Source organism: Rhinoraja longicauda, chromosome 13, assembly GCF_053455715.1.
Source record: "Rhinoraja longicauda isolate Sanriku21f chromosome 13, sRhiLon1.1, whole genome shotgun sequence".
In the NCBI taxonomy this organism is placed as follows: domain Eukaryota; kingdom Metazoa; phylum Chordata; class Chondrichthyes; order Rajiformes; family Arhynchobatidae; genus Rhinoraja; species Rhinoraja longicauda.
The window spans coordinates 13,427,197-13,454,546 of record NC_135965.1 but is presented as its reverse complement, the minus strand read 5'-3'; the positions used below and the strand labels follow the sequence as shown (position 1 = coordinate 13,454,546).

Here is a 27,350-nt window from a genome sequence, read left to right as displayed (position 1 = left end):
TTAGAGAGCTCCGAACTATCTTTAATTGGACTTTATTGCACCGTGGATCTGGACATTGCGGACGGCTTGATTATAATCACGTAGTCTTTTCGCTGACTGGATAGCATGCACCAAAAAGCTTATCACTGCACTTTGGTGGATGTGACAATAATAAAGGAAACAAAACTAATGCCTCAGCTTCACTACCAAGTCAATGGTATTAATCACTGCGAGTTCAGCATTATAATCCAAGAAACTTTGGTTTGCATAAAGAGCAATGATTTTATACGAAGCCACTGAAAAAAGGGTTTAAGAACATTGAACTGAGAACAAAGAGCAGTCCAGCATGGAAACAGACCCTTCCGCCAACAATGTCTGTGCCAAACATGATGTCAAGACCAACTTTTATCTGCCTGCATATAATCCATATCCCTCCATATCCATGGGGCTCAACAAAAGTCTCTAAAATGCCACTATCCTATCTGCCTCCACCATCACCTTCTGGCAGCATGTTCCAGGCACTCACCAGCCTCTGCATGGAAACCTTGCACCACTCATCTCCTTTAAACTTTCCTCTTTTCACCTTAAATCTATGCCCTCGAGTATTTGATATTTCCATCCTGAGAAAAGGGTTCCGACAGCCTACACAACCCAGCCATCTCATATTATATACTTCCATCAGGTCTCCCCTCAACCTCCGGCATTCCTGTGAAAACAAATCCAAGTCTGTCCAACCTCTCCTTGCAGTTAATACCCCCTAAACCAAGCATCATTCCGGTAAACCTCCTCTGCACCCTCCACATCTTCCCTGTAATGGGGCGACCAGAACGGCATGCTATACTCCAAATGAGGCCTATCCAAAGTCTTATAAAGCCTCATCGTGACTCCCTGACACTTATACTCTATGCCCTGACCAATAAAGGCAAGCATACCATAAGACTTCGTTACCATTCTATCTACTTGTGTTGCCACTTTCAGGGAGTTATGGACTTGGACCCCAAGATCTCCCTGTACATTAAGCTTAGGATCAGGGAGTGAAAGCTGCACAGATAACTGATGCTCATGATCACTGCACCATGAAATCCTTTCTGTATATCAATGGACGCAGAACAAAGGAAGGAGTTTGCAAGTAATGTACCAACTATCCACACTCACGAGCTTATGGAAGATGCCGTGCACCCACTGGAAAGGACCTCAGGAATACTTCAATATGTTCATATAAAAATTTCCCACACAGAAAATAAATTATTCCTCCACTTCTTATTAGGTCAGGGATAAATTCAAATCCATCTTGAATGTTTGAAATAAATCAACAATTTGCTCCTCTGTGCTACTAATAGTCAAAATTGTCACTTATAATTTGGGTTCCACAGAATTAACAAGTCTTGGCACAAGAAGCTCTGGAACAATGAAAGTTCTCAAGCTGGTCCAGAGAGCAAAACTGGCCACACGCTCAGTACAAATTAGCCACTCATACGAAGTGTTACTTTATTTGATCTGTGTGAGACAGTGAGGAGGATCTGCCATTTTTGTTTCATTGGGTCTAAGATTATTAGTCTGAAGAAGGGTTCTGACCTGAAACGTCACCAAAGATGCTGCCTGACCTGCTAAGTCACCCCAGCATTTCATCTTTTTTGTAAACCAGCATCTGCATTCCTTGTTTCTATATTAATTGACATGTTTGAAAATGTTTTTGAATTTAATTTGCTTTCTTAATTTGCTAAAAAAATCTTACCATCTACATACTATTAAAACTCTCGGTTTGTCTGTGTGTGTGTGTGTGTGTGTGTGTGTGTGTACCATGCCCTCTATACAGCTAAAACGGTACACGATAGCGCCACAATTTTAGGCCCACCCTACTCACCATTCTCCTGTGGTGTGAATAAACCCACTTTTGTTACTTTTTAAAAACAATTTACCTTATAAACTTTAATAAATGCGTCCCTCCAACCCCCCCCCCCCCACCCCCCGGAGGACCAGCGGGTGGGAGGGAATTCAGCAATTTTGAGCTTCACTTGTACCAGATCGGCAAATATGCCCAAAGTGAAATTTCTGAGCCCCCTAATACTTATTGCTGATTCAAGTAGTTCCTCAGGATGGCCCTGCTGTGACTTTGTCAACCACTACAGCAGCTGGTTTACCTAATTTCCCCTTTCTATGGAAGTCTAGTGAAAGCTTCAGGCAATGCCTACATCATAATGCTATCTTCACCCAGATGTTTTCTCTTAGCTTTAATCAGCCTTCAATGAAAAAAATATATTTACCCAGCTGCTTTAATGCTTCTTAACACACGCATACTTTAGCAAGCATTTAAAAATATTTGAATAAAGACTAAAGCTTGTAAAGCCTCTAATAAATATTTTGTATATCTATTCCTGCTTGACTGAATCATGTAGGGATGTTGCATTAAGAGTTTGAGTAACTAATCTGATTAGTCGGAATAATTATTTTTTTGCTAAATAATCCTGTGAGCATTGGCCCAGGTCAATGATCTGTGCCAGCTATTAACCCCCAATTTCCAACTCTTGGTAGCCGAGTGATAACCTGCATCAAACCCCCCTGGGCTGGGCTGGAAGACCAGAGATACTTGCTAACTGAATGGCGATTCCTACACAATCCCTAACAGCCATTGGCATCTCAATATCTGGCATTTCAGAGGCATCCTACATATATAAACACCAGCCTGTTGGCATCCTACCCCAGATTGTTTGTACTCTAATGATGCCCTGCATACAGTAACTGGCATCACAATTCCGTAAATAGCCTCTCCCTTGGTAGCCCAGTAGTGAATAAGCAAGTAATGCTTCATCAGTCTGATATTGCCACATCTATAACCACTTGTGGTCAATGCTTAGTTTAGAGATACAGTGTGGAAACAGCTCCTTCAGCCCACCGAGTCCATGCTAACTGTCGATCACTCGTACATTAACTCTATGTTATCCCACTTTTGCATTCTGCACACTAAATGTCAATTAATCTACAAACCTGCACTTTAGAATGCAGGAGGAAACTGGAGCACATGGAGAAAACCCACGCAGTCACAGGGAGAATGTACAAACTCCGTCCAGACAGCACCTGGAATCAGGATTGGACCCAGATCTCTGGTGCTGTGAAACAGCAACTCTACCTCAGTGCCACTGTGCCATCCAGCAATGGGACTATTCTTAGTCTAGTGGAGTATATAATATTATTTCATAGTGCAGAGATGGGGTGCAGGGAGGGATGACAGGCATAATCCATTTTTGTTCCTGGGTGGTCAACAAAAGTTGACATATTTGGGCTGCAGCATAAATTATTGCATGAAGACTTGAAGAACCGTCCTGACCCGAAATGTCTGTCCATTTCCCTCCATAGATGCTGTCTGACCTGCCGAGTCCCTCCAACAGTTGTATGTTGCTCATAAATTATTACATAATGTGCAGAAAATTAAATTTTATAGTGGATATAGTACAGACCCGATAAAACTTGAGTCTTTGTGTCTCTATCCTACTTGAATCAGTTCGCTGCTGTGGTTGTACGCTGATGTGTTTGTACTTGAGGATATTGGTTCTTATACCCCCATTAATTCTTTAACTTTATGAAAGAAGATGTCTGAAAGTAGTAAAATGAGAACATGGATCTCAGCATGAACATAACATGGACCTTGATGTTTTAGCATTTGAGTAGTGTTTTCAAAGTAGTTTTCAAACCGTTCAAGGATCTTCCTACTTAACAATTCCCCAGGGACAGTAACACAACTTTCTGAAGGCATAAATTCAAATCGTTTAAATTCTGGAGCGGAAGGAGGTAAAAGTGCAAGTAATCCCATGTTGTTCAACTGTTAAAAGACTTAACAAATTGATCAATGTCATTGCACCTTCTTCTGAACCTTTTATTTATTGGCTTAGCCAAATCTTTTTTGGTTTAGCCAAATCTTGTTTGCCACAGTTGCCATTGTCAGCAGTCGTGGTATTTTTGAGGCTTTGCTGCCATGGTTGCTTTTTGATTGAGCAACATTGCAGGATATCTAGAAGAAATTACAGAGCAATAATTCTGATGTTCATCCCGTAAGCTGCCAGCTAATTTAGAAATCGTTACTTTTCAGACCATCGTAATCATTTTAAACATTAATGCATGCACTCCTCGTTCTGAGAACCCTCACGTAAGTCAGATTTTACATAAATTGTAACCACCATCCTCGTCCCCTGCCCAAAATAACACAGAGAGTATTAACCCTCTCAGTGGCATCCAGGGCACTTTCTGCAGCGCACGGCCTTCTGGGTCAGCACCGCCGCCATTGCCAGTGAGCGTACTGTGTTGTGGAAATTACAAACTGCCTTGATTGCACTCAGAACTGAGTTAAAAAGTGTTTACGTGTGCTAATTTATCCAGGTCGCCTCTGCATAAGTCGGGGAGTGTCTGTAGTAATATTTGTGCCTTTGAAAATTTAATGTGTCTTTTATATTTTTGTTTCATTTCCTCTTTTTCCCTCCTGTTTCGTACCACAGTATTTTTCATGAAAGTTACGTATTTTTTGTTGGGTGAAATCCAGTGGACATTCTCAGACATCAAGAGGCCTTTCAGACATCAATCAATTGGGAAGGCAAATGGCGGCCTTCATTCCAAGAGGATTTGAGTACAAGAATAAAGGCGTCGTACTGTAAGCACACAGGATCCTGATGAGATTACTTTGGAATATTGCATAAGGTCTACTCTCTCTACTTATGAAGGACATACTTGTGATAGAGTGATATATACTTGTGATGGAGGAAAGGTTCACTAGATTAATCCCCAGGATTGGCAGAGGAAGGAGAAACAGTGATTTCAATACGAGAAGAGATAAAGTGGACCTGGCCTATACACTCTTGAGTGTAGAACAACAAGAGGTTATTGAATTTTTTCAATATTTCTTATTAAAATATACAGTGCATTTAAGGGGTTTTGTAAGACAGATATGGAGATGATCTTTTCTCTCGCTGGAGTGCCTAATGTTAGGGTTCATTGACTCAGATTAAAGGAACAGACGTTCAGGGCACGAGTGGAAAGAAACGTTTCCCCTAGACAATAGTGAATCTTTGATATTCTTTACTGAAGACTGCCACTGAGGCTCAGAGGCTGAGTATATTTAAGATAGCGATCAATAGACTGCTAGATGTCAATGAAATTGAGGGATTAGGGGTTAGTGCAAAAAGTGACACTGATGTACAAGATCAGCCATAATCTTACTGAACGGGATGGAATCAGGCACATGGGATCAAATGGCGTTGTCTGGACTTTTGAAATGGAGGCAACTCTCATTGTTGAAAACAGAAATACAGTTAAGAAAATCGCAATAATATTTGAAATAAAGTAATACATAGAGTCAACATGCAATAAATGCTCTCTTTGAAACTTAGTCACAGCAGTCCCAATGAGCAGCCCCATTGAGCTGCCATCAATTCCCCATTTCCTACACCAACCAACTTGATTACCTTAATTTGCCAGTTAAGCCCAGCTGTGGATGTACAGCTTTATGCTGGAATTGTTTGAATTGGGACGAGGCTGGAAGTCCTTTGGAACTGATATTCCTCAGCACTAACAGCCGAATCACTAACCGTTTCAGGACTGCTGCAAATGCAAAGTTAGAGATCTTAACATCCTGTTCCCAGCACACATTTCACCAGAACCATTTTGCAATTTTACTTGTGTGAATAAATCGAAATGTTTCCAGCTTATCAAAACTGCATTTGTATTCAGGTTACTTAGGTTTGCCAGTCTGCAAAAATAATATACTTTCCATTGAATTAAGAATTCCAGTTTCCAACTGTGAAGCAAAATATAATTAGTTTACAAGCTGGACTTCGAATTAAGTTCCTCCATTGATTAAAATTAAATGACTGTATTAATCCATTACCTGAGCTCAGAGAATGCAGGGAAGAATCCAAAGAAGGCTTAAATTCTGGATACCTATAGGATGATTGGCATGTGTTGTGCATGTCAAATTGTTGGTACATGCTGGCCAAAGATAGTAGAGGAGCAAGATGGACCACTTCGTCGAAATCGCGTATACTGAAGTGTAGTACGCAAAGGAGCGTGACGTCCGCCATTTTAGTAAGCAAAACCCGCCTTTCGCTATGCCTCTCGCAGTGTAATCAGTGTTTTGTGGGAACAGTATGTGTCATTATACCATAAGAATGCAGAATATATCTCATCTATCAATTCACAGATTTTTGTTATTTTTCTTTTAAATGTTTCTGCAAGTTTCTGCCTACTAAAATGGCGCCATGACATACTATGGTTTTTAGGGTCGAGTGGTCTATCTTGGTCTGCTCTGTTATCTTTGATGCTGGCCAATGAATATCATATTGATAAAATATTTTAATATTTATCACAGCTGCAAACTTCAGCAGGGTAGAAAGTGAGTGCTCTACTAAAAGGCTTCATAAAAGTTCTGTAGAATGTACAAAAGAATCAATGGTGCTTTATTGTCATGTATGTACTACACAGTGAAATTATCTTAGATCTGTCACAGATCACAAGTCACCATATTTTGGCACCATTTATAAAAAGTCCAAAGTTCGGTCCACGTACTCGATGTACTGGAGTGGCCCCTGATCCCAGGTAAGCCCCAAAAATCACGCAAGTCCAGGACTGGAGTGCAGGAGGATGAGGGGGTTATCTTATAAGAGATGTATAAGATCATGAGGGGAATAGATAGGGTAAATGCACAAAGCCTTTTACCCAGAGCAGGGGAATCAAGAACCAGAGGATATAACTTTAAGGTGAGGGGTGTGGGGAAGATTTAATAAGAACCTGTGGGGCATTTTTTTAAAAAAAAAATTTTTTTTTTATACACACACACATAAGGTGGCAGGTATATGAAACGAGCTGTCGGAGGAGGTAGAGGAGGCAGGTACTATCACAATGTTTAAACAACATTGAAACAGGTACATGTATCCTATACATTGTATAGGATATGTTTAGAGGTAGGCAGGACTAGGGTAGATGGGGCAAGTTAGTCAGTGTGGGGAAGTTGGGCCATAGGGCCTGTTTCCACACTGTATGATTCTATGACTGGTTGCAGGTATGTTTGGAATCAGACCAGCAAGATGATGGTGTGATCGAGCGAGGAGATGTGGGTTTATGCAACCGCTGAACTGACTACATAGTGGGACTCGAGCTGAGAGATGGGTAAATGGCTCAGTACGGGATTGAATGTAGGGATCTGCTGGGCTGGAAGGTTGGTAGAGCTGTTGTGCCAGGTATGGAAATGGCCGTGGGCTTGCAGGTTTATGGGGGTCAAACCAAGAGTTGGCTATGGGGTTGTACTGTGAGCGTGGCAGGGGTGCCACAGTGAGAGTTGGCAACTGGGATCATAGGGAAGTACCGGTTGTTACAAGGAGCAGGGGATGGAGCTGCTTGTCAGGTTAGTGTTTGAGAGACTCCGTAGGAAAATGCTTTGTCCAGGGAGGTTGGTTGGGGTTCCAGGGCAGGGTTCAGTGGATGGGAATTGGTATGGATTGTGTGGCCTCCTAGTTTTTATACAACTCCAAACAGTTAGTAAAAGACAGTTCAAACCAATTCTCTGCTGGAACTGTTGTGCCACAGTGGTTAATCCCTGTGGCTGCAGCAGGTAGTTTAGTTTAGAAATGGCATAGCATCAGGCCCTTTGGCCAACCAAGCCTGGGCTGACCAGGTTAATAGAATTAACCTGAATGTTAATTCTATCCTACACACTAGAGACAATTTACAGAGTCTAATTAACCTACAAACCTGCATGTCTTTGGATTGTAGGAGGAAACCAGAGCAACCAGAGAAAACCAACAGTCACAGAGCAAATGTACAAATTCTGTACAGACAGCACCCATCGTCAGGATCGAACCCAGTTCTCTGGTGCTGTAATGCAGCAACTCTACCGCTGTGCCACCGTGCCACCTCTGTACGGTACATGAAAATAATACTTGGACACTTTCCATATTTAATGTTTTAACAATTCACAAGGCAAATAATCCTATTATATCTTCATTTAGTTGGTTGTTTTTAAAAAAGACTGCTAAGTGGAGGAATTCTGCTTTGATGGGGAACAGAGTGAGAGAATTAGAGCTAAAAACAAAAAAACTGGAAATATTCAGGCAATATCTGTGAAAAGAGGAAAATGCTTCAGGTCTGAGATCCTTCATAAGACCATTGATAAAAGGTTCTGGACCTAAAACATGAACTATTTCTTTAGACTTTAGAGATACAGCGCGGAAACAAGCAATTCGGCCCAATAAGTCCACGTCGTCCAGTAATTACCCTGTACATCAGCACTATCCTACAAACACTAGGGACAATTTACTATTTTACCAAAGCCAATTAACTTACAAACCTGTACGTCTTTGGAGTGTGGGAGGAAACCGGAGGAAACCCACACGTTCACAGGGAGAACGTACAAACTCTGCACAGACTCTTTCCACAGATTCTGTCGAAGTTGCTGAGTTTCCAGCATTTGTTCTTTTACTTCAGATTTCTAGCATCTGCAGGTTGTTTTCATATTGAAGAGAATCAGTAGCTATTGAATACCTTACATCATCTTACTACCCATTAACTAACTGGAAAACATGATCAGGTTGTGTTACAAGCAGCTGTTTTGTTTCTACATATTTTGCAAACACGGAAATTAAATTTGAGCCCTCTCTGATATCAAAGGTGAACCTGTAGTACAAATATCAATACAATTGACTTTTGCATGAACAAACCCACCCATACTCTTGGTTTTCAACAGAAGACCTAATACTTCAGTGCAGTTCTGAAGGAGTGCTGCATACATTGTTAATTTAAGACTCAGTCTCTTTCTTTAGGTGGAAAGTTAAGTTCTTAATAATTTTACGTCTACTGGGATATAGCACCTCATCCTTAAAACATAGATTTGCTGATAATTCACCTCATTGTTACATGAGGATTTTTCTTTTCTGTACAGAAAGGCTACTCACTGAGGCTACTGTCAATTCCAAAGCAATTTATTCCATGTGATAGCTTTTGTTATATTTCAAAGAGATAGAATAGAGATATAGTTCATGGAGAGAAAACAGTTCAATAACATTCAAAATGATTCAATTAGCAACAGAATTTACATAAATAACAGCATCAATTTTTTTTACCATCTATTTGTCTGCAGGTACTGTCATGACTTCATTTTAATCTTCTTGGTGTCTCGTATGGTAAAATATGTTCTCTATTAGTTTTGAGCTGTTACATTCTACCACTTGCTCACATCTCATTCTTTAGTGGGAAACAGATTCTTAACAAATCTTGAAAGGTCAATGAATATGGGCGACATGGAGTTGATGCCTCACAGCACCAGAGACCCAGGTTTGATCCTGACTACGGGTGCCGTCTGTATGGAGTTTGTACATTCCCCTCGTGTCTACATGGTTTCCCCCAGGTGCTCTGGTTTCCTCCCACACGCCAAAGATGCATGGGTTTGTAGGTTCATTGGCTGCAGTAAAGATTGTAAATTGTCCCTAGTGTGTGTAGATTCGGTGGGCTAAAGGGCTTGTTTCTGCACTGCATCTCTAAACTAAACTATAGATCAGGATCTCTTTAATCTTTTTGTACTTGCGGATTGTTCCAAGTATCCACGGTTAACATTGGCAGTGGGAAGACTTTTTATAAATGGGGGGATTTGCATTACAATTGGCTGCCCTCTCAACCTACCTTTCCCGCAGAAGCCTAAAATACTTTAAATCTTTTGGATGTTATCCATTGATTCCTTTTGTTTGCTTAACCAGTCCAACATGAAACAATTACAGTGGGTTTAATTGCACAATTGATCGATCAAAATGTTAAATAACGGGATTGAGCGCACAAATTGCACCAACTAAGGTTCAAACATACTTATATGGGTGGAAGATAATGTTGATTGCGATTTCAAAAATAATTAATACACTTCATTTGTTTGTGTTTCTTTAAGTAATAAAATTGCAGTAGATTGTCATGCAAAGACAACTTTCACCACTAATACTGCAGAGTATCTCACACATGAAGTCTTGTGCAAGGGCCTGGATAGAATGGATGTGGAGGGGGTGTTTCCATAGGGGGGGGGGAGAGCCTAGAGCAAAAGAGCATAGCCTCAGAAACATACTTTTAGAATTGAGATGAAGAGGAATTTCTTTAGCCAGAGAATGTATGGAATTCATTGCCACAGACAGCGGTGGAAGCCAAGTCATTGGGTATTTTTATAGCAGAGATTGATAAGTTCTTGATAAGTAAAAGATTATGGGGGAATGGCAGGAGAATGGGGTTGCGAAGGAAAAATAGATCAGCCACGATCGAATGGGCTGAATAGCCTAATTCTGCCCCTATGTCTGATGATAGATCAGCCATCTAAACATCCCCTTCACTGATGGTTGCTCTTGGAAAGAGATATTTGAGAACAGACCGTAGCAATTTGAAACCTGGCATGGATAACTCTCTCTTAATTGTTTTTAATTTGCCGATGATTCAGATGGAGCAATGGAATATTCATAAGGCACCAGACAGCTTTCTAATGGCTCAGTTTCAATGTTATCAATAAACAAGAGATGCAAAGCCGGGTGTTTTACTCAATAGGCATAGCTGATATTTTTTCACTGTTTGCAAAAACATTTCACATGTCAGCATTGTTCTTTCACTAATAATGAAGTTCCTGTGCTTATTCCAAGTCTTCCCAATATTCCCCATTATTTCCTAACAGCAGTTCCCCTTCAGACTAGCTGCAACTTAAGTTTCAGTCCCTCATGACTTCACTCCAACACTAAATTTTGCCTAGGTTTAAGAGATCCTAAGAATTGGGAAATGTTTAGTTTAATTTATTGTCGCCTGTACCGAGATCCAGTGAAAAGATTTTTGTTGCATGCTGCAGAGTAAGCCAAAAGACTGTACATGATTATTATCAAGCAGTCCACAGTGCACAGATACAGGATAAAGTGAATAATGTTTAGTGCAAGATAAAGTCCGATTAAAGATAGTCAGAGGGTCTCCAGTGAGGTAGATTGTAGGTCAGGACTGCTCTCTAGTTGGTGATAGCATGGTTCAGTTGCCTTTAACAGCTGGGAAGAAACTGTCCCTGAATCTGGAGGAATGAATATTCAAACAGCTGTTTGGGAGAGGAGAGAAGAGGGAATGCCCAGGGTGAGACTTGTCTTTGATTATGTTGGTGGCCTTGCCGAGGCAGAGTTAAATGTATATCGAGTCAATGGAAGGGAGGTTGGTGTGCGTGATGATCTGGGATATATGCATAATTCACTGCAATTCCTTGTGGTCTTGGGTGGAGCTGTTCCCAAACCATGCTGTGATGCATCCAGATAAAATGCTTTCTATTCTATGTTTATACAACTTTTTGTTTAGAGTTGTTGTCCAAGGTTGCATCATAAGAGGAAAAAATAAGAAAGCATTTTGTGCAAAAGCATTAGTTTAGTTTTTAGCTTAGAGACACACCATGGAAACAGGCCCTTTGTCCCACCGACTCCACATCGAACATCGTGTGTAGGAAAATAACTGCAGATGCTGGTACAAATCGAAGGTATCACAAAATGCTGGAGTAACTCAGCAGGTCAGGCAGCATCTCTGGAGAGAAGGATCGAGACCCTTCTTCAGACTGATGTTTGTGTGCCATTGTATGTTCGTTCTTAGTACCTGAACTGATGTCCAGCACTTTGGTCAACGTGGGTTGTTTTTAAATGTGCTATACAAATAAATTTGACTTGACTTGACTTGATGTCGGGGGGGGACGGACGACGACAAAGAAAGGATATTGGTCTACATCGGCGAGCGCTGTTCCAGATGTCAACTTCTCTACATCGGCGAGACCAAACGCAGGCTCAGCAATCGTTTCGCTCAACACCTTCACTCAGTCCGCCTTAACCAACCTGATCTCCCGGTGACTGAGCATTTCAACTCCCCCTCCCAGTCTGACCTTTCTGTCATGGGCCTCCTCCAGTGCCATAGTGAGGCCCACCGCAAATTGGAGGAACAGCACCTCATATTTCGCTTGGGCAGCCACCAGCGGTATGAACATTGACTTCTCCAATTTTAGATAGTTCCTCTGTCCCTCTCTTCCCCTCCCCCTTCCCAGTTCCCCCACTGTCTTCCTGTCTCCACCTATATCCTTTCTTTGTCCCGCCCCCCCTGACATCAGTCTGAAGGGTCTCGACCCGAAACGTCACCCATTCCTTCTCTCCAGAGATGCTGCCTGACCTGCTGAGTTACTCATTTGTGATACCACATCGAACATCGGTTCACTCTAGTTATAGGTTATCCCATTCCCCCATCCACTCCCTACACATTAGGGGAAAGTTACAGAAGCCAGTCAATCGACAAACTCGCATGGCTTTGGGAGGTGGGAGGAAACCCCAAGTGGTCACAGAGAGAACATGCAATCTCTACACAGACAGCACCCAAGGACAGCATTGAACCCATTGTAAGGCAGCAGCCCTACTAGCATTTGTTATTAAATATCCACTTAAATAACCAACAATCACAAATGATTTGTTTTCATACAGTTTCAATTTGATTGAATACAGTTGTTTGCACCCATTTCCGATCCTGCCTCGGTTTGGAATTGTATCAATTGAGCGCATTTTGTTTACAGTTTTGCAGAGCCCGATGTGATGATGGCCAAATTGAACTATCTTGTTGAAGGCTTGAACCTGCACGGGGTCAGAGCTTGGTTTAACCAAGTCAGTAATTTTCTATTGGACTATTATTGACAGTGGCTTCAATGGAGGGCTTCTTCACTTCTTCCCTGTAATTATTTTGGAAGTGGTCTTGTTATTTCCGGAAGCCTTGATGATATTTATAACACAGCCTCTGATGACTCAACACTCCTTCTGATTAGAACATAAAACGGTACAGCACAGGAACAGGCCCTTCAGCCCACAATGTCTGTGCTAAACCTACCCCAAAGATAGACACAAGATGCTGGGGTAACTCAGCGGGACAGGCAGCATCTATGGAAAGAAGGAATGGTGACGTTTCAGGTCGAGGACCCTTCTTCAGACAGAACCTACCTCAAATATGATTGTGCAATAAAATGGTAAGTTTGGCCAATAAGTAGTCAGTTTCGATTAATTCTTAAATTAATTCATACAGTTATCTCCGCTGATCGGGAAACCCAACAGTTATACCCAGTGTCTTGTGGCGGAAGCATTTTATAGGGAGGTTCCACATCTAGTGCCAAAGCAACACATCTCTTTATGGAACAGCTGGACAGTCTCTGCATTTCTGGTATGCTTGTTTCACTTCATACAAACAAACAAAATCTCATTTGGTGACCAAATACCACCATCTCATTTATTTGCCAAAGGGCTGCAATTATTTGGATCCTTTAAGGGAAAGCCTTAAAGGAAAAGTTAATTAATAATAATCAGCTGGACCATATAAGACCATAAGACAAAGGAGCACAAATGCTCTGCCATTTGATCATGCTTGATCTATTTTTTCCCACTCAACCCCATTCTCCTGTCTTCTCCCTGTGACCTTTGACATGCTTACTAATCAAGAACCTATCAATCTTTGCTTTAAGAATACCTGATGTCTGGGCCTCCACAGCAATCTCTGGCAATGAATTCCACTGATTCACCACCCTCTGGCTAAAGAAATATTTCCTCATCTCCATTCTAAAGATACATCCTTTTATTCTGCAGCTGTGCTCTCTGGTTCTGGACTCTCCCATTACTGGAAACATCCTTTCCACAATACAATATATCTTTATTGTCATTGTACAGGGGTACAACGAGATTGGGAATCACATCGACTCTATCTAGGTCTTTGGGGTAAAAATTATCACGGGGTAAACATTTTACATTGAGTGGGATTTCAGTGTGTTTATAGTTTTCAGAACCTAGCAACATACTGATTTTGCAAAATCAAGATGGTAGTCTGTCATAAAATCATAAGTTCTAGGAGAAGAATTAAGCCATTCAGCCCAAGTCTACTTCGCCATTCAATCACGGCTGGTCTATCTTTCCCTCTCAACCCCATTCTCCTGCCTTCTCCCCATAACTCTTGACACCCTTATTAATCAAAAACCTGTCAATCTCCACCTTAAAAATATCCATTGACTTGCCCTCCACAGCCGTCTGTGGCGATGAATTCCACAGATTCACCAATCCAACTAAAGAAACTCCTCCTTTCTAAAGGTACAACCTTTTATTCTGAAGCTATGGCCTCTGGTCCTACACTTTCCCACTAGTAGAAAAATCCTCTCCACATCTGCTCTATCCAGGCCCTTCACTATTTGGTAAGCTTCAGAGGTTCCCTCTTATCCTTCTAAACTCCAGCGTGTACAGGCCTTCAAACACTCATCATAGGTTAACCCAATAATTCCTGGGATCATTCTCGTAAACTTTCTCTGGACCCTCTCCAAAGCCAGCACCTTTCCTCAGATATGAGCCCCAAAATTGCTCAACAATACCCCAAATGCAGTCTGATCAGTTCCTTATAAAGCCTCAGCATTACATCCTTGTTTTTGTATTCTAGAGACCTTGCGAAATAAATGCTGGCAGTGCATTCAGCTTCCTTGCTACCAATTCAACTTGCAAATTAACTTTTTGGGAATCCAGCACCAGCATTCCCAAGTCCCTTTGCACCTCTGATTTCTGAATTCTCTCCCCATTTAGAAAATAGTCGAGGCCTTTATTCCTATTACCAAAATACGTGATTCCACACTTTGCTATGCTGTATTCCGTTTGCCACTTCTCAGCCCACTCTCTCAACCTGTCCAAGTCCTTCTGCAGAGTCCCTGCTTTCTCTACACTATCCTGCCCCTCCATCATCTGCAAACTTGGCCACAAAGCATTCAATTCCCTCATCCACATCATTAATATACAATGTGAAGAGTAGCTGCCCCAGCACTGAGCGCTGTGGAACTCTGCTAGTCACTGGCAGACAATGGGAAATAGCCTCCTTTATTGCCAGTCTTTGTCTTCTGCCATCCAGCCACCCTGCTCTTCATGCTGGTATCTGCCCCTCTGATACCCTGGGCTCTATTCTTCTTTCACATACGGCACCTTATCCAAGGCCTTCCGAAAGTCCAGGTAAACCACATCCACCGAATCGCCTTTGTCTAGCCTGCTATTTACTTCCTCAAAGAATTTCAACAGGTTCATCAGGCAAGATCTCCCTTTCAGAAAACCATGCTGACGTCGGCCTATTTTATCGTGTGCTTACTCATGTCAACCTTAACTCAGTCAATGGCAGATCTTGCCTCCGAGTCTGAGAGTAATGGATTTGGATGCGAGTAATAGGAAAGACCTTCAAGTGTGATGTTACATTGAGGCCCTGTTCATCCTCTTGGACTGATGATCTCATGGCACGGTTGGATGAGTTGTTGCGTTCCACTGATGTTCTCATCAATATTAATCTCTCCAACTTGCACGACTAAACAGATCGCCAGTTCATTTAACTCTTCTCTGTGAGAAGAGTTTGGTGCCTGCTTGACAAGCAAATACTTGTCTTAGAAGTGATTGCATGCTAAGATATTTGGTTTGGTATTTCCTGAAGATGCAAAAGGTGCTAATTTACAAATCCAGCTCTTCTTTTCTTTGGTGACTTGGGAATCAATCTTTCATACTTCTCTGGTGAAAGGATCCACCTGCCATCATGCAAAGATAACTTTAAAATCAAGCCACGTGATTGAGATTTTGATTAAATGTTGGATTTTTTGGTTTGTTTGGTTTAGAAAGAGAAACAATGCAAATGTATGGCTATCTTATCCACAAGGATACAATGCGCCATGAAATCAATGGAAACCTGTCTCTCTGGAAGTCACTTTAACTCTGGCCACTTGTGTCAGTAACATTCTGAAATCCTCTCCAACACCTCAGTGGTGGTCACCATCTTTAATGCAATTAAGGAGCACAGTTACAGAGTCGTAGAGCTGTACCACATGGAAACAGACCCTTCAGCCCACCTTGTCCATGCCAGCCAAGTTGGCAGACCATGCTAATCCCCTTCGCCTGCATTTGTCCCACATCCCTCCATGGGTTCAATTGAATAAAGGAGGGATTTCTCTCTAATCCCTTCCTGCTTTGACAAGAGGTTTGGCAAATAATACAGAAGGACTTTGAAGGGTATTTCAAATGCTTACTTATTTGAATTTGCGACAGGGAACCTAGGCACTCAGGCCCGTAGTGTGATAACTAAAGAAAGCTATTGGACGAAAAGGAACAATTTTCAGATCACAGCAAGACAACGAGGAGCAGAACTAGGTTGAATAGATATTAGGGTCTCCACCTTCACAACTTAAATACTTCAAATAAATTCCCCTCGGGTTATTTATCACAAGATCATGATTAATTCACTGAGTGCTATTGGCGGAACTTGTATTAAAGGCTGAGCAAAACACAAAATGCTGGAGTAACCAGCAGGTCAAAAAGCGTCTGTGGAGAACATGGAATGGTGACGTTTCAGGTCAGGACTCTTCTTCAGATTCAGACTCTGAAACAAACCCTCCATAGATTCCACCTGAGTTCCTCCAGCACATTAGGTTTTGCTCAAGATTCCAGCAGCTACCCTTTCTTGTATCTCCAGCTGTTTACTTTTTATTTACTAAAATAGAAGATAAACAAAGAGCACTAATATGGTCCTGCCACTTTCTACTTAGTTGGAGGTACATAGTTTTCATTATGCCTTGAATCCTACTTGATACTCCTCAAGTGAAGAGGAGGGTAGAAAAGAGGTTGCTCCCATCTTGCTGCTTGACACTTAGGGCATAACGCTAAATTAATTAAAAAATATATATTTTGAAATACCTCAGCTGCACATTGTCTCGTGTGCAGGAAGTCTTGTTGAACCACAGCCCTAAGAAAGAAGGGAAAGCGAGACTAACTGAATCGGCAGCAGGCAAACCTGTAGGGATTACGCCGTGCAATGAAAGACAATGGCTGGAGATAGCGAAGCAATTCCTCAAACCTTTAGACTTTAGAGATACAGCGTGGAAACAGCGTGGACTCACACTGAGTCCACACCGACCAGCGATCACCCCGTAAATTAGCACTATCCTACACACTAGCGACTCAGATCTACAATCTAAAATTTACAATTTTACCAAAGCCAATTAACCTACAAACTTGCACATCTTTGAAGTGTGAGGAAACTGGGGCTCCCAGAGAAAACCCACGTGTTCATAGGGAGACTGCACCCAAAGTCAGGATCGAACCCGGGTCTCTGGTGCTTCAAGGCAACAACTCTACTGCTGGGCCACTGTGACGCCCTTAAAACTTACTCATGATTTCAATTTTGGCAAAGCCAGAAATAGTGAGAGACAATAGTTTGGGGAGGGAGGGAGATTAGAAGGTCAGGCAACACAATGTAGAAGTGTGTAATGGATTCTATGTGCAAATGGTTTGAAATGGGTGGTAATGGGATCTTCTGCAGTTGAACAGGCAGGGTAGAATTGCAAGCTTTTAAAGTAGCAGGTGAAGATTGAGAACCATTGTTGGATAAGCTAAACATCATTAAAAGGTCTACCACATCCAATCTCCAGCATCTGTTAGATGGGAGCAAACTGTGACTTCTCATCTGATTGCACCTTAACGCTAGCTTTTGTCAATCTACACAAGCTGTACAACTCTTTCACTGTAGCTCAAGCTTGCACAGAGCTCAGCAGAGGTTCCACTGCACTCACATTTTCCTAGGATTTTATAGTTGGATAGTCAATAGCAACTGATGGTGACCTGAAGTTTGGCAACGGTATAAAAATGCTGATGGCACTGACCTGCAGGCCAATCACCTTCACAGTGCCTACGTGGCCACAAACACCACCAGGTTAAGCCACAGGTATACTCACTAAAAACTGTGGTTCTCTTGCCAGCTACTGACAGTGCCAGCTCAAGGTTGCAAATGGATAGCAGATGTACTTGCTCCAGATGATAAATGTTCTGTCCTGGTGACCTGTTACAGACTGAGCCATGAAATTGTTAAACAGGTTTCCAAGGCCATAAGAATGGGCTGGGATTAGCTAATCTCTTTCACAAGACTTGATTTACTTTGTACTCTACCATGAAATTGAAGTGCTTTAAAAGAAAACATCTCAAAGGGAGAGAAAAGTTTGCTGCCAATATTTTTTCTGGAATTTAGTATTTTCATAAGAATCTCACTTACGGAAAAAATGCCTCATTATGAACATTGCAGCAAAGAGGTATGCTGAACATTACACAAAGCCCAGCAAAAGGCTGCTGAAGAAGGCTTTCACCCAGAGAACCAGCCACAGGCTCCTTGCAAACAGGCATGCCCCCCCCCCCCCTTTCTGAACTACACCTGCGATTTACAGGCACTATCCCAATGTTTAAGAAGCACTTGGATAGGTACATGGATAGCATGGATTTATGGACTAAATGCAGCCAGGTGGGACTAGTGTAGATGGGGCATGTTGGTCAGTGTGTACAGGTTGGGCCGAAAGACATGTTTCCGCGCTGTATGACTCTATGATATCCATTTCATTTTTATAAATTAGAGGTAACTAGTCATCCAACTAAACATTGGAAGCGTGGGCATTCTCGGACCTGCGGCACTATTCCTAATTCTGCTCCTTTCACTTTCCCGTTCTTATCATATCATATCATATATCTACAGCCGGAAACAGGCCTTTTCGGCCCACCAAGTCCGTGCCGCCCAGCGATCCCCACACATTAACTCTATCCTACACCCACTAGGGACAATTTTTACATTTACCCAGCCAATTAACCTACATACCTGTACGTCTTTGGAGTGTGGGAGGAAACCAAAGATCTCGGAGAAAACTCACGCAGGTCACGGGGAGAACGTACAAACTCCTTACAGTGCAGCACCCGTAGTCAGGATCGAACCTGAGTCTCCGGCGCTGCATTCGCTGTAAAGCAGCAACTCTACCGCTGCGCTACATGGAATAAAAAAATCAACCAGATTTGTGAACTGGCTCCTAACGAGCAAACTTGTGCATAATTACCCCAAAGTCTTGCAGATTGACAATGGAAATGGCCAATTCTATATTTCCCCTAGTTTGGTAGAATGCACGGGAAGTGTACGGAGAATAAAATGGATTGGAGTAAGATTACTTGAATGGGTGCTTGTTGTGGATTTGGTGGACTAAAGTGCCAGTGCACATGCTGCATGATGCAATGTGTAAGAATAGCCAACTTACCAGAATGGGAAGACATTAGGACATGGGCTTTCGATAATATGGTGCCTCTTTACAATGTGCTTCAGTATGACCACCTAATCTAATGGAACACAAATACTGCCTAGCTGATGGCTTTACGTGCTACTCACTGAAGACCTTAAAGTTGTTCAGTCCAATATAATTCCCTCCAATGAATTTAACAGTTTCATGCAGGAGAAAAAAAAATCAGCCATCCATTCATTCTTTTCACTTCTTATATTGCTAAAATCCACAAATCCATATGTGGCAATCATCTGCTTCATTCATTATGTGTGTGTCCTGTGGAATTCCTCACGCTACCAAGTTTGTCGGGAAATAAATTTCTCCTGAAGTTGCAGTGTCTTCGTTATTTATTTGTAAATACGCCCTTTTTTTACTTGAAACGTTCCTGCCTTGCCTTTGGTATTGTGTTGCCATACAATACCTTCAATGTTATTAACCTGGGTATTTACCTAGAGTAGGGGAACCTAGAATAGAGAACTGGATGACATAGGTTTAAAGTGAGAGGGGCAAGATTTAATAGGAACTCGAGAGGAAGCTTTGGGTGGGTGTGGTATATGGAACGAGCTGCCAGAGGAGGCAGTTGAGGCAGGTACTATCACAACATTTAAAAGACATTGAACAGGTGCATGGATAGGAAAGGTTTAGAAAGATATAGGCCAAAAGGAGGCAGGTGGGACGAGTGTAGATGTGGCATCTTGGTCGTTGTGGGCAAGTTGGGCCGAAGGGCCTGCTTCCACACTCTATCACTCCAACCAGTGACCAAAACATTTGACCAAAGACAGCCGTCAACATTTGTATGTACCTCCACGAGCTACCTTTTATGTGTCTCACCCGTGCATTGAAAAGAGATGGCAACCATGTGTTGGACATTTCCTTTATCACTGACACATACAGAGGCTACTATTTTTCCAAGAGTTCCAATCATTGCCATGGGAATAATATCAGTTTCCTAGTTTTTGCTCATGAAGAACAATTTTGTAATAGAGGATTATTTGAACCTGAAAGGGCAAGCAGAGAATGCAAAATGTTTCTGATGGCTGGGAAAGAAAACTGTCACTTGAGACCAGCATGTTTGGAGAACTACACACTCACTAAGCCAATTTTACTCCATTTCTGATATAACCAGAGGGCCAAAAAGCAGAGAAAATTTATGAAATAAACCATATATTTATTTTTCCTGTTTAGTGGGTCAGTCCCAACTTAGCAGGCATAGAACAGTCCCTGGTTCTGGGCATCCACTAATTCAGATCTGTAGATACACACAGTGCTGGAGTAACTCAGTGGGTCAGACAGCATCTCTGGAGAGAAAAGGAAATATCACCCATCCCTTTTCTCCAGAGATGCTGTCTGACCAGCCGAGTTACTCCAGCACTTTGTGTCTATCTTTGGTATAAACCAGCATCTGCAGTTCCTTTCTACACAATTCAGATCTGTATGCTGACGTAACAAATTTCCACCTTTGATAGGACCCAAAATGCTGGAGTAACTCAGCGTGTCTCACAGCATCCCTGGAGAACATAAATATGTGATGCTTCAGGTTGGGACTCTTCTTCAGACTAACAATCTATAGAAGGATCTTAATCTGGAACATCACCTTTCCATGCTCTTCAAAGATGCAGTCTGACCTGCTGAATTCCCCTAGTATTTTGTGTCTTTTCTTGGTAAACCAGCATCTACAATTCCTCGTTTCTAAATTTGCACCTCTGTATCCTTTTTTCCCTTTTGTTGTTTTCAGTGGGGCGGCACAATGGCACAGCGGTTGAGTGGCTGCCTTACAGCACCAGAGGCCTACTTCGATCATGACTATGGGCGCTCTCTGTACAGAGTTTGTACGTTCTCCCTTGGACTGCAAGGAGTTTCTCTGCGTGCTCCGGTGTCCTCCCACACTCCAGAGACATACTGGTTTGCAGGTTAATTGATTGGCCTTGGTAAAATTGTAAATTGTCCCTAGTGTGTCAGATAGTGCTCGTGTATGGGGATCGTTGGTCAGTGTGGACTCGATGGGCCAAAGGACCTGTTCCAGAACAAGGGGTCACAGTTTAAGGTCCAGAACAAGGGGTCACAGTTTAAGGTCCAGAACAAGGGGTCACAGTTTAAGGTCCAGAACAAGGGGTCACAGTTTAAGGATAAGGGAGAAATCTTTTAGGACCGAGATGAGAAAGTTTTTTTTTCACACAGAGTGGTGAATCTGTGGAATTCTCTGCCACAGAAGGTAGTTGAGGCCAGTTCATTGGCTATATTTAAGAGGGAGTCAGATGTGGCCCTTGTGGCTAAAGGGATCAGGGGGTATGGAGAGAAGGCAGGTACGGGATACTGAGTTGGATGATCAGCCATGATCATATTGAATGGTGGTGCAGGCTCGAAGGGCCGAATGGCCTACTCTTGCACCTATTTTCTATGTTTCTGTGCTGTATTTCTAAAGCCTTAAGTAAAGTCTAAAGTTCTAAATATCATTCCTTTTATTTGGAACATGACGATGTAAAGTGACCTGTAATTTTTGGAATGGGGAGAGTACTTTGAACATCAAAAGCCCAGGTCATGGCTAGAAAGCAGAGCCAACCTCCCAGGTCACCTCTCAATTGTGTACTCCAAGAAGATTGTAAACATGTGTTTGACTTTATACACTTTCTTTGAAAGAAGTTTTAAATCAGTGGCATTCAGTAAGCCAAATGTTAAATGACAATGGAATAGCAACAAAAAAATAAAACCCCGCAGATGCTGAAAATCTGAAATAAAAACAGAAAATGGCAGAAATACTCAGCAGCATCTGTGGAAGGAGAAACAGTGATTTAGATCAATGACTGTTCTAATGAAAGATCATCAACCTGAAAGGTTAACTCTTTTCCTTTCTCCTCAGATGCAGAGTAACCTGCTGAATATTTCCAAAATTTCTGCATGAATTGGCAATTTACATTTCCCAGTTCTTGCCAATAAAACTCAAGGAGAAGATTTTATCTTAAGGAATACGCTATGGATATTTAAATTATCTTTAACTTAATCATCACTTTTGGCAGCTAAGATTGTCCTTTAGATAATCTTTCATATAACATGCACATTGAAGCTTGCAAGCATGCCAACATCACATTACAAAATGTAGAAAGGAACTGCAGATGCTGGTTTATACCAAAGATAGACACAAACCGCTGGAGTAACTCAGCAGGTCAGGCAGCATCTCTGGAGAAAAAGGTAACATTTTGGGTCAGGACCCTTCTTCAGTCTGAAGAAGGGTCCTGACCCGAAACATCACCCATCCTTTTTCTCCAGCTTTGCTGCCTGACCCATTGAGTCACTCCAACACTTTGGCATACAATTCTACTCCTTGCACAGATAATAACTAGATCAATTTTTAAGTAGCACTTTATTGCTGCAATTAAGAGCATCTAATGGAATCATACCCCAAAGAGCAAATGATTAATATATGGAGAAAGCTTTTCTTCGAAACAAGTTCCCCAATAGACAGCAGTGAATAGATAGCAAATATTAGTTTCAGGGCATCAGTTAAGGAAGGAATGTTGGCCAGAACAGGGGATGAACTTCCAATAGTATTGACAATGCATTATTAAATGGCTTCTATATTTAACAGAATGGGTCAACAACTCCTTGATTTAAGACCTCAGTTCTCCTTATATGGTGGACTCCTTCAGTATTGCACTGGAATACATGGACCAGATTATATACCCAGTGGGAGGTTTCAACATGGGTAATATCTAGTGATCCAAGCGAACACTGAACATAAACCCATGTCCTACCACAACAGCGTATGAAGGAACTGCTGGTTTAAACCGAAGATTAACACAAAATGCTGGAATAACTCAGCGGGCCAGGCAGCATTTCTGGGGAGAAGGAACGGGTGACTATTCGAGTCGAGAGCCTTCTTCAGACTGCCACAACAGGTAAGGTTAATACTGCAATGATTATTCTCTAATATAAGAAACAATTACGCTGAAAGAAAGACATTTTTTGGATAGTTTTCATCTTCCATTTAGGATACCCAAAGCACAATACAACCACTGAAGTACTGTTGGAGGGAAGCGTGGTAACTAATATAACATGGAACAATACAACACAGTGATGTGTCATTGAGCCCACAATGACTAACATGATGCCAAGTGAAATTAAACTTCTCTGCCTGCATCTGATCCATATTCCTCCATTCCCAGCATATCCATGTGCCTCTCTAAAAGCCTCTTAAATGCCACTATTGTATCTGCCACCACCATCCCAGGCAGGACATTCAGACTCCCACCATTCTCTATGTAAAAAAATTCCCCTGCACACCTCTTTCATATGTTACCAGTGGCACCTTAAAGCTAAACCCTCTAGTCCTTAACATTTCCACCCTGGGATAAAGATCCTGACTGTCTACCCTATCGAGGCCTCTAATACGTTTATATACTTCAATAATGGAAAGCAGACAAAGGGAAAGCTCTCATATAGTGTAATAGTAACACGTTAATCTGTTTTAAAAATACTGATTGCAGGATAAATACAGCCACTATTTACAGGACACTAGGAATAATTCTATGGTAGTTCATTTACAGCTTTGGGATTTTTATGTAGAGGTGTGGCACAGAATGGTTAAGCATCCCATTTGAAAGATGACATCTTTGACAATGCAATTCTCTCACACTATTACACAGCACCCCAGTATTTTAAAGTGAAGGGTGAAAGAAACCTGAGGGGTAGCTTTTAAAAAAAAACACAATAAGGGTAGTGGGTGTACGGAAAGAGCTGCCGGGGGCAGGTACTCTCATGAAGGAACTGCAGATGCTGGTTTAAACTGAAGATAGACACGCAATGCTGGAGTAACTCAGCGGGACAGGCAGAATATCTGGAGAGAAGGAATGGGAGATGTTTCGGGTCGAGACCCTTCTTCAGAGGAGAGGGATAAGGAAGTGTAAGGTGTGAAAACAGGTACTACTATCATAATGTTTAAGGATCGTTTGGACAGGTACATGGATAGGACAGGTTTAGAGGGATATGGGCCAAGCATGGGCAGGTGGGACTGGTGTAGATGGGGCATGTTGGTCAGCAAGGACAAGTTGGGCTGAAGGGCCTGTTTCCATGCTGTATGAATATAAACTGGAATGCCAACCTAGATGAAATATCATCACTCATGCAAGTACTGTATTGATTCCCTGCCTGCTTTCAATTATAAGTCACTCTCCAAAGTTTAAATTTATCATTCGAAATTAAAATTTGGGTGCAGAATTTCATCCCCCCATTTCCCATCCCCACCGACAATCGATGACATTCCCCACTCACGGTGGACAAGGGGGGATTTAGGGGCTGTGAACAGGTTTCCTTGGTGATTTTCCTGTATCTCCGGACTGCAGAATCTGTTCTAGTGTGACAGACACAAGTGCTCCTCGCCATTTGGCTCAAAATGTGCAACAAATGTGGAAGGGTTGGTGTTTTTTTTAAATAAAAGGTGGAGAAAAACGGGCAAGGCTGCAACAGTCTTGATAAGACCGAGTTCCTCGAGTTTCCAATGCAAATTCCACCACAGCAGGGCTACTCAGCTCTGAAAGGAAGACACTTACAGCCAGGCGCGACTAGACGAGGAGACTTATTCTAACTTTGGCTCTACTCATCCTTTGACTGAGAAGAGGGAGGGAGGGAGAGGGGCACAATTTCTGCTGAAATCTCTGCCCAGAGCCCCTTGGAGTGTAGGAGCCCCTTGCCTTGTTCATCCCCATGTTATCCAGTACCTTGCTACAAAACACACAGTCCCCCCAGACACAACTGGCGACCACTACCACGCCCGGCGGAGAGGCAGGTGGTGAAAGCAACAACAAAAAAAAAAATACATTAACGAATTGTTTTCCCCTCTTGGCATCAGGGAAGGGGAGAGAGGACGAGTGGGAGTTTGCAGGTTAGGTTAGGGTGAGGCTGTTTATTCCCAGGCTCCCAGCCCTGCTGTTCTCTCTCTCTCTCTCTCTTTCCTTGACCAGAGGTGTCTGGACGCTGTGTGGAGACAGACAGAGAGAGAGAGAGAGGGGGCTGGTGTCGGGGATCAGTGCAGACTGTCTGACGGCTCTCCCGGGCTGCCCTGCCCTGCCCGCACGGCTCTTACCTGCAGTCTCTCGCTCGCTGGCTGCCACATGCTGATGGTGATGTGCTGCCGGAGGGGCGCTGGTGACAGTGGGTGGCTGGGCTGGTGGGCTGGTGCGCTGGGCTGACCTGCTCGCTTCTCCTGCTTGCTGCCGACTGCGTCCCCTCCGGCTCTGTCTGTGTGTGTCTGTCTGTGTGTGTGTGTGTGGGGGGGGGGAGGTTGGACTGATGAGGCCGGCGTCTCCCTTCCCTCCCTCCCTCTCTCTCTCTCTCTCCCTCCCACACTCACTCACGTCCACTCACTCACGTCCACTCACTCCCACCTCCTCTGGCCACTCTGCTCTGCTGCAGGCGGGGACCCAGAGGCGGAAAAGCACAGTCTGATCCTCAATCCCATTTGTAGTTCGCAGCGCTGGGGGAAAGGGGGAGGTCTCTGTCTGTCTGTCTGTCTGTCTCTCTCTCTCTCTCTCTCTCTCTCTCTCTCCCTCTCCCCCTCTTTCTCTCCCTCCCTCCCCCTCTCTCTCTCCCTCCCTCTCTCTCCCTCCCTTTCTCTCCCTCCCTCCCTTTCTCTCCCTCCCTCTCTCTCCCTCTCTTTCCCTCTCTCCCTCTCTCTCTCTCTCTCTCCCTCTCTCTCTCTCTCTCTCTCTCACCCTCTTTCTCTCTCTCACCCTCTTTCTCTCTCTCTCACCCTCCCTCTCCCCCTCTTTCTCTCCCTCCCTCTCCCCCTCTTTCTCTCCCTCCCTCCCCCTCCCTCTCTCTCCCTCCCTCTCTCTCCCTCCCTCTCTCTCCCTCCCTCTCTCTCCCTCCCTTTCTCTCCCTCCCTCTCTCTCCCTCTCTTTCTCCCTCTCCCTCTCTCCCGTCGCCGCGGGTAGGCGCACACACAAACACATTAACTGCACGGTCGGTGTAATCAGCTTGCAGCCTCCTTCATGTTAATCCCACTTAAATGCCCATAAATAATGCACCGGGATTTTGTATCAAGCAGATCCCCCCAGAGAGTACGTTGAAGGTGTGACTGGGCCAGCGGGCAGTGGCCACATTCAGTGTCATCCCATCCCAAGAGAGAGAGAAGCGACTCCTGGAGTTGGGACCTTCCCAATTTGGCTACAGTTCGGACGGGCTGAGATGTGGCGGTCAGTCGCCCCCCTTACCCCGGTGTGGCAGGGATCAAATCCCAAAGCAGGCGAGAGAGGGAATAGAGATTCCAGGATATCTGTTGGGGTCATTGAGGAAGCATTAGTTATTTTTTCTCCATTTATCCGCGTTTCACGATAAACTGCAGCGACGCTCTGGCCTGGGTGCACTGAATGACCCCAGTACGTTGTCAGGCAGCTGGGTGGATCTAAGGGAAAGTAGACAGTGATGATTTTTGGTAGTAGCTTTTCACTAATTACATCCCCCCCCCCTGAGCCCGATTGAGAGCGAGACACGTCAGGAAACGGAGTAATCCACATGCCAGTGACACTCAGAACCAGAGAAAATTCACAAGGGCATTCGTTCCCCACCCCCCTCCCTTCCCCTTCTATTTCAATTCGGAGAAATACTATTGTTGCAACACAACAGCGGCTGGGGCAAACACACTAATATGTTATATCACGTCTCAACAGTGAATGTCGAACCCTGGTCTTGACACCTCGAGTTAGACTTCATTCTTAGCTCTCAGGGCTAAAGGAATCAAGGGATATGGGGAAAAAGCAGGAACGGGGTACTGATTTTAGATGATCAGTCATGATCATATTGAATGGCGGTGCTGGCTTGAAGGGCTGTCTTGATAGGCTTACTCTTGCTCCTATTTGTCCATGTTTCTATGACACCAAAACTGCTTATACAGTCGGCAAAAAAGACCCTGAAACATTTAGTTCGCTGGAGCTAATTGACTGGACTATTAAGATAAAGTATGAATCAGTTTCAAACTTTTCCATTCGCCGGTCCAGCACGAAAATGGGAAGCCTCCAAATCAAGCTTCAGGAATATTTTAATTCCAGCCATCACAGAGTCAACGTTTTCAAACTGTTTATTTGCTCTTTTACCTCTTCACTCACTTCCAGAATATACAAGGAAGTCAGTCTGTAGCATGAATGCACTTCTTAACAAAACACACAGAGGTAATTGGCATGTAAAGTGGCCTGCTTAATGTTTGCTCCTGTCAGGCTGGAGAGGGGGAATGGAGTCACAGAATCATAGAGTTATACAGCAT

General features: G+C 43.1%; 1 protein-coding gene across 1 annotated transcript in view; it reads right to left on the bottom strand.

Annotated features, from left to right (window-relative positions):
• pid1 (phosphotyrosine interaction domain containing 1) overlaps positions 1-25,611 on the bottom strand; it is a 110,026-nt gene extending 84,415 nt beyond the window's left edge. The window contains exon 1 of the mRNA XM_078410397.1: positions 25,176-25,611. Coding sequence (XP_078266523.1) covers positions 25,176-25,205 — 30 coding nt within the window. The 5' untranslated portion in view covers positions 25,206-25,611. The remainder of the gene's footprint in view (positions 1-25,175) is intronic.
• Positions 25,612-27,350: the final 1,739 nt, after the last annotated feature.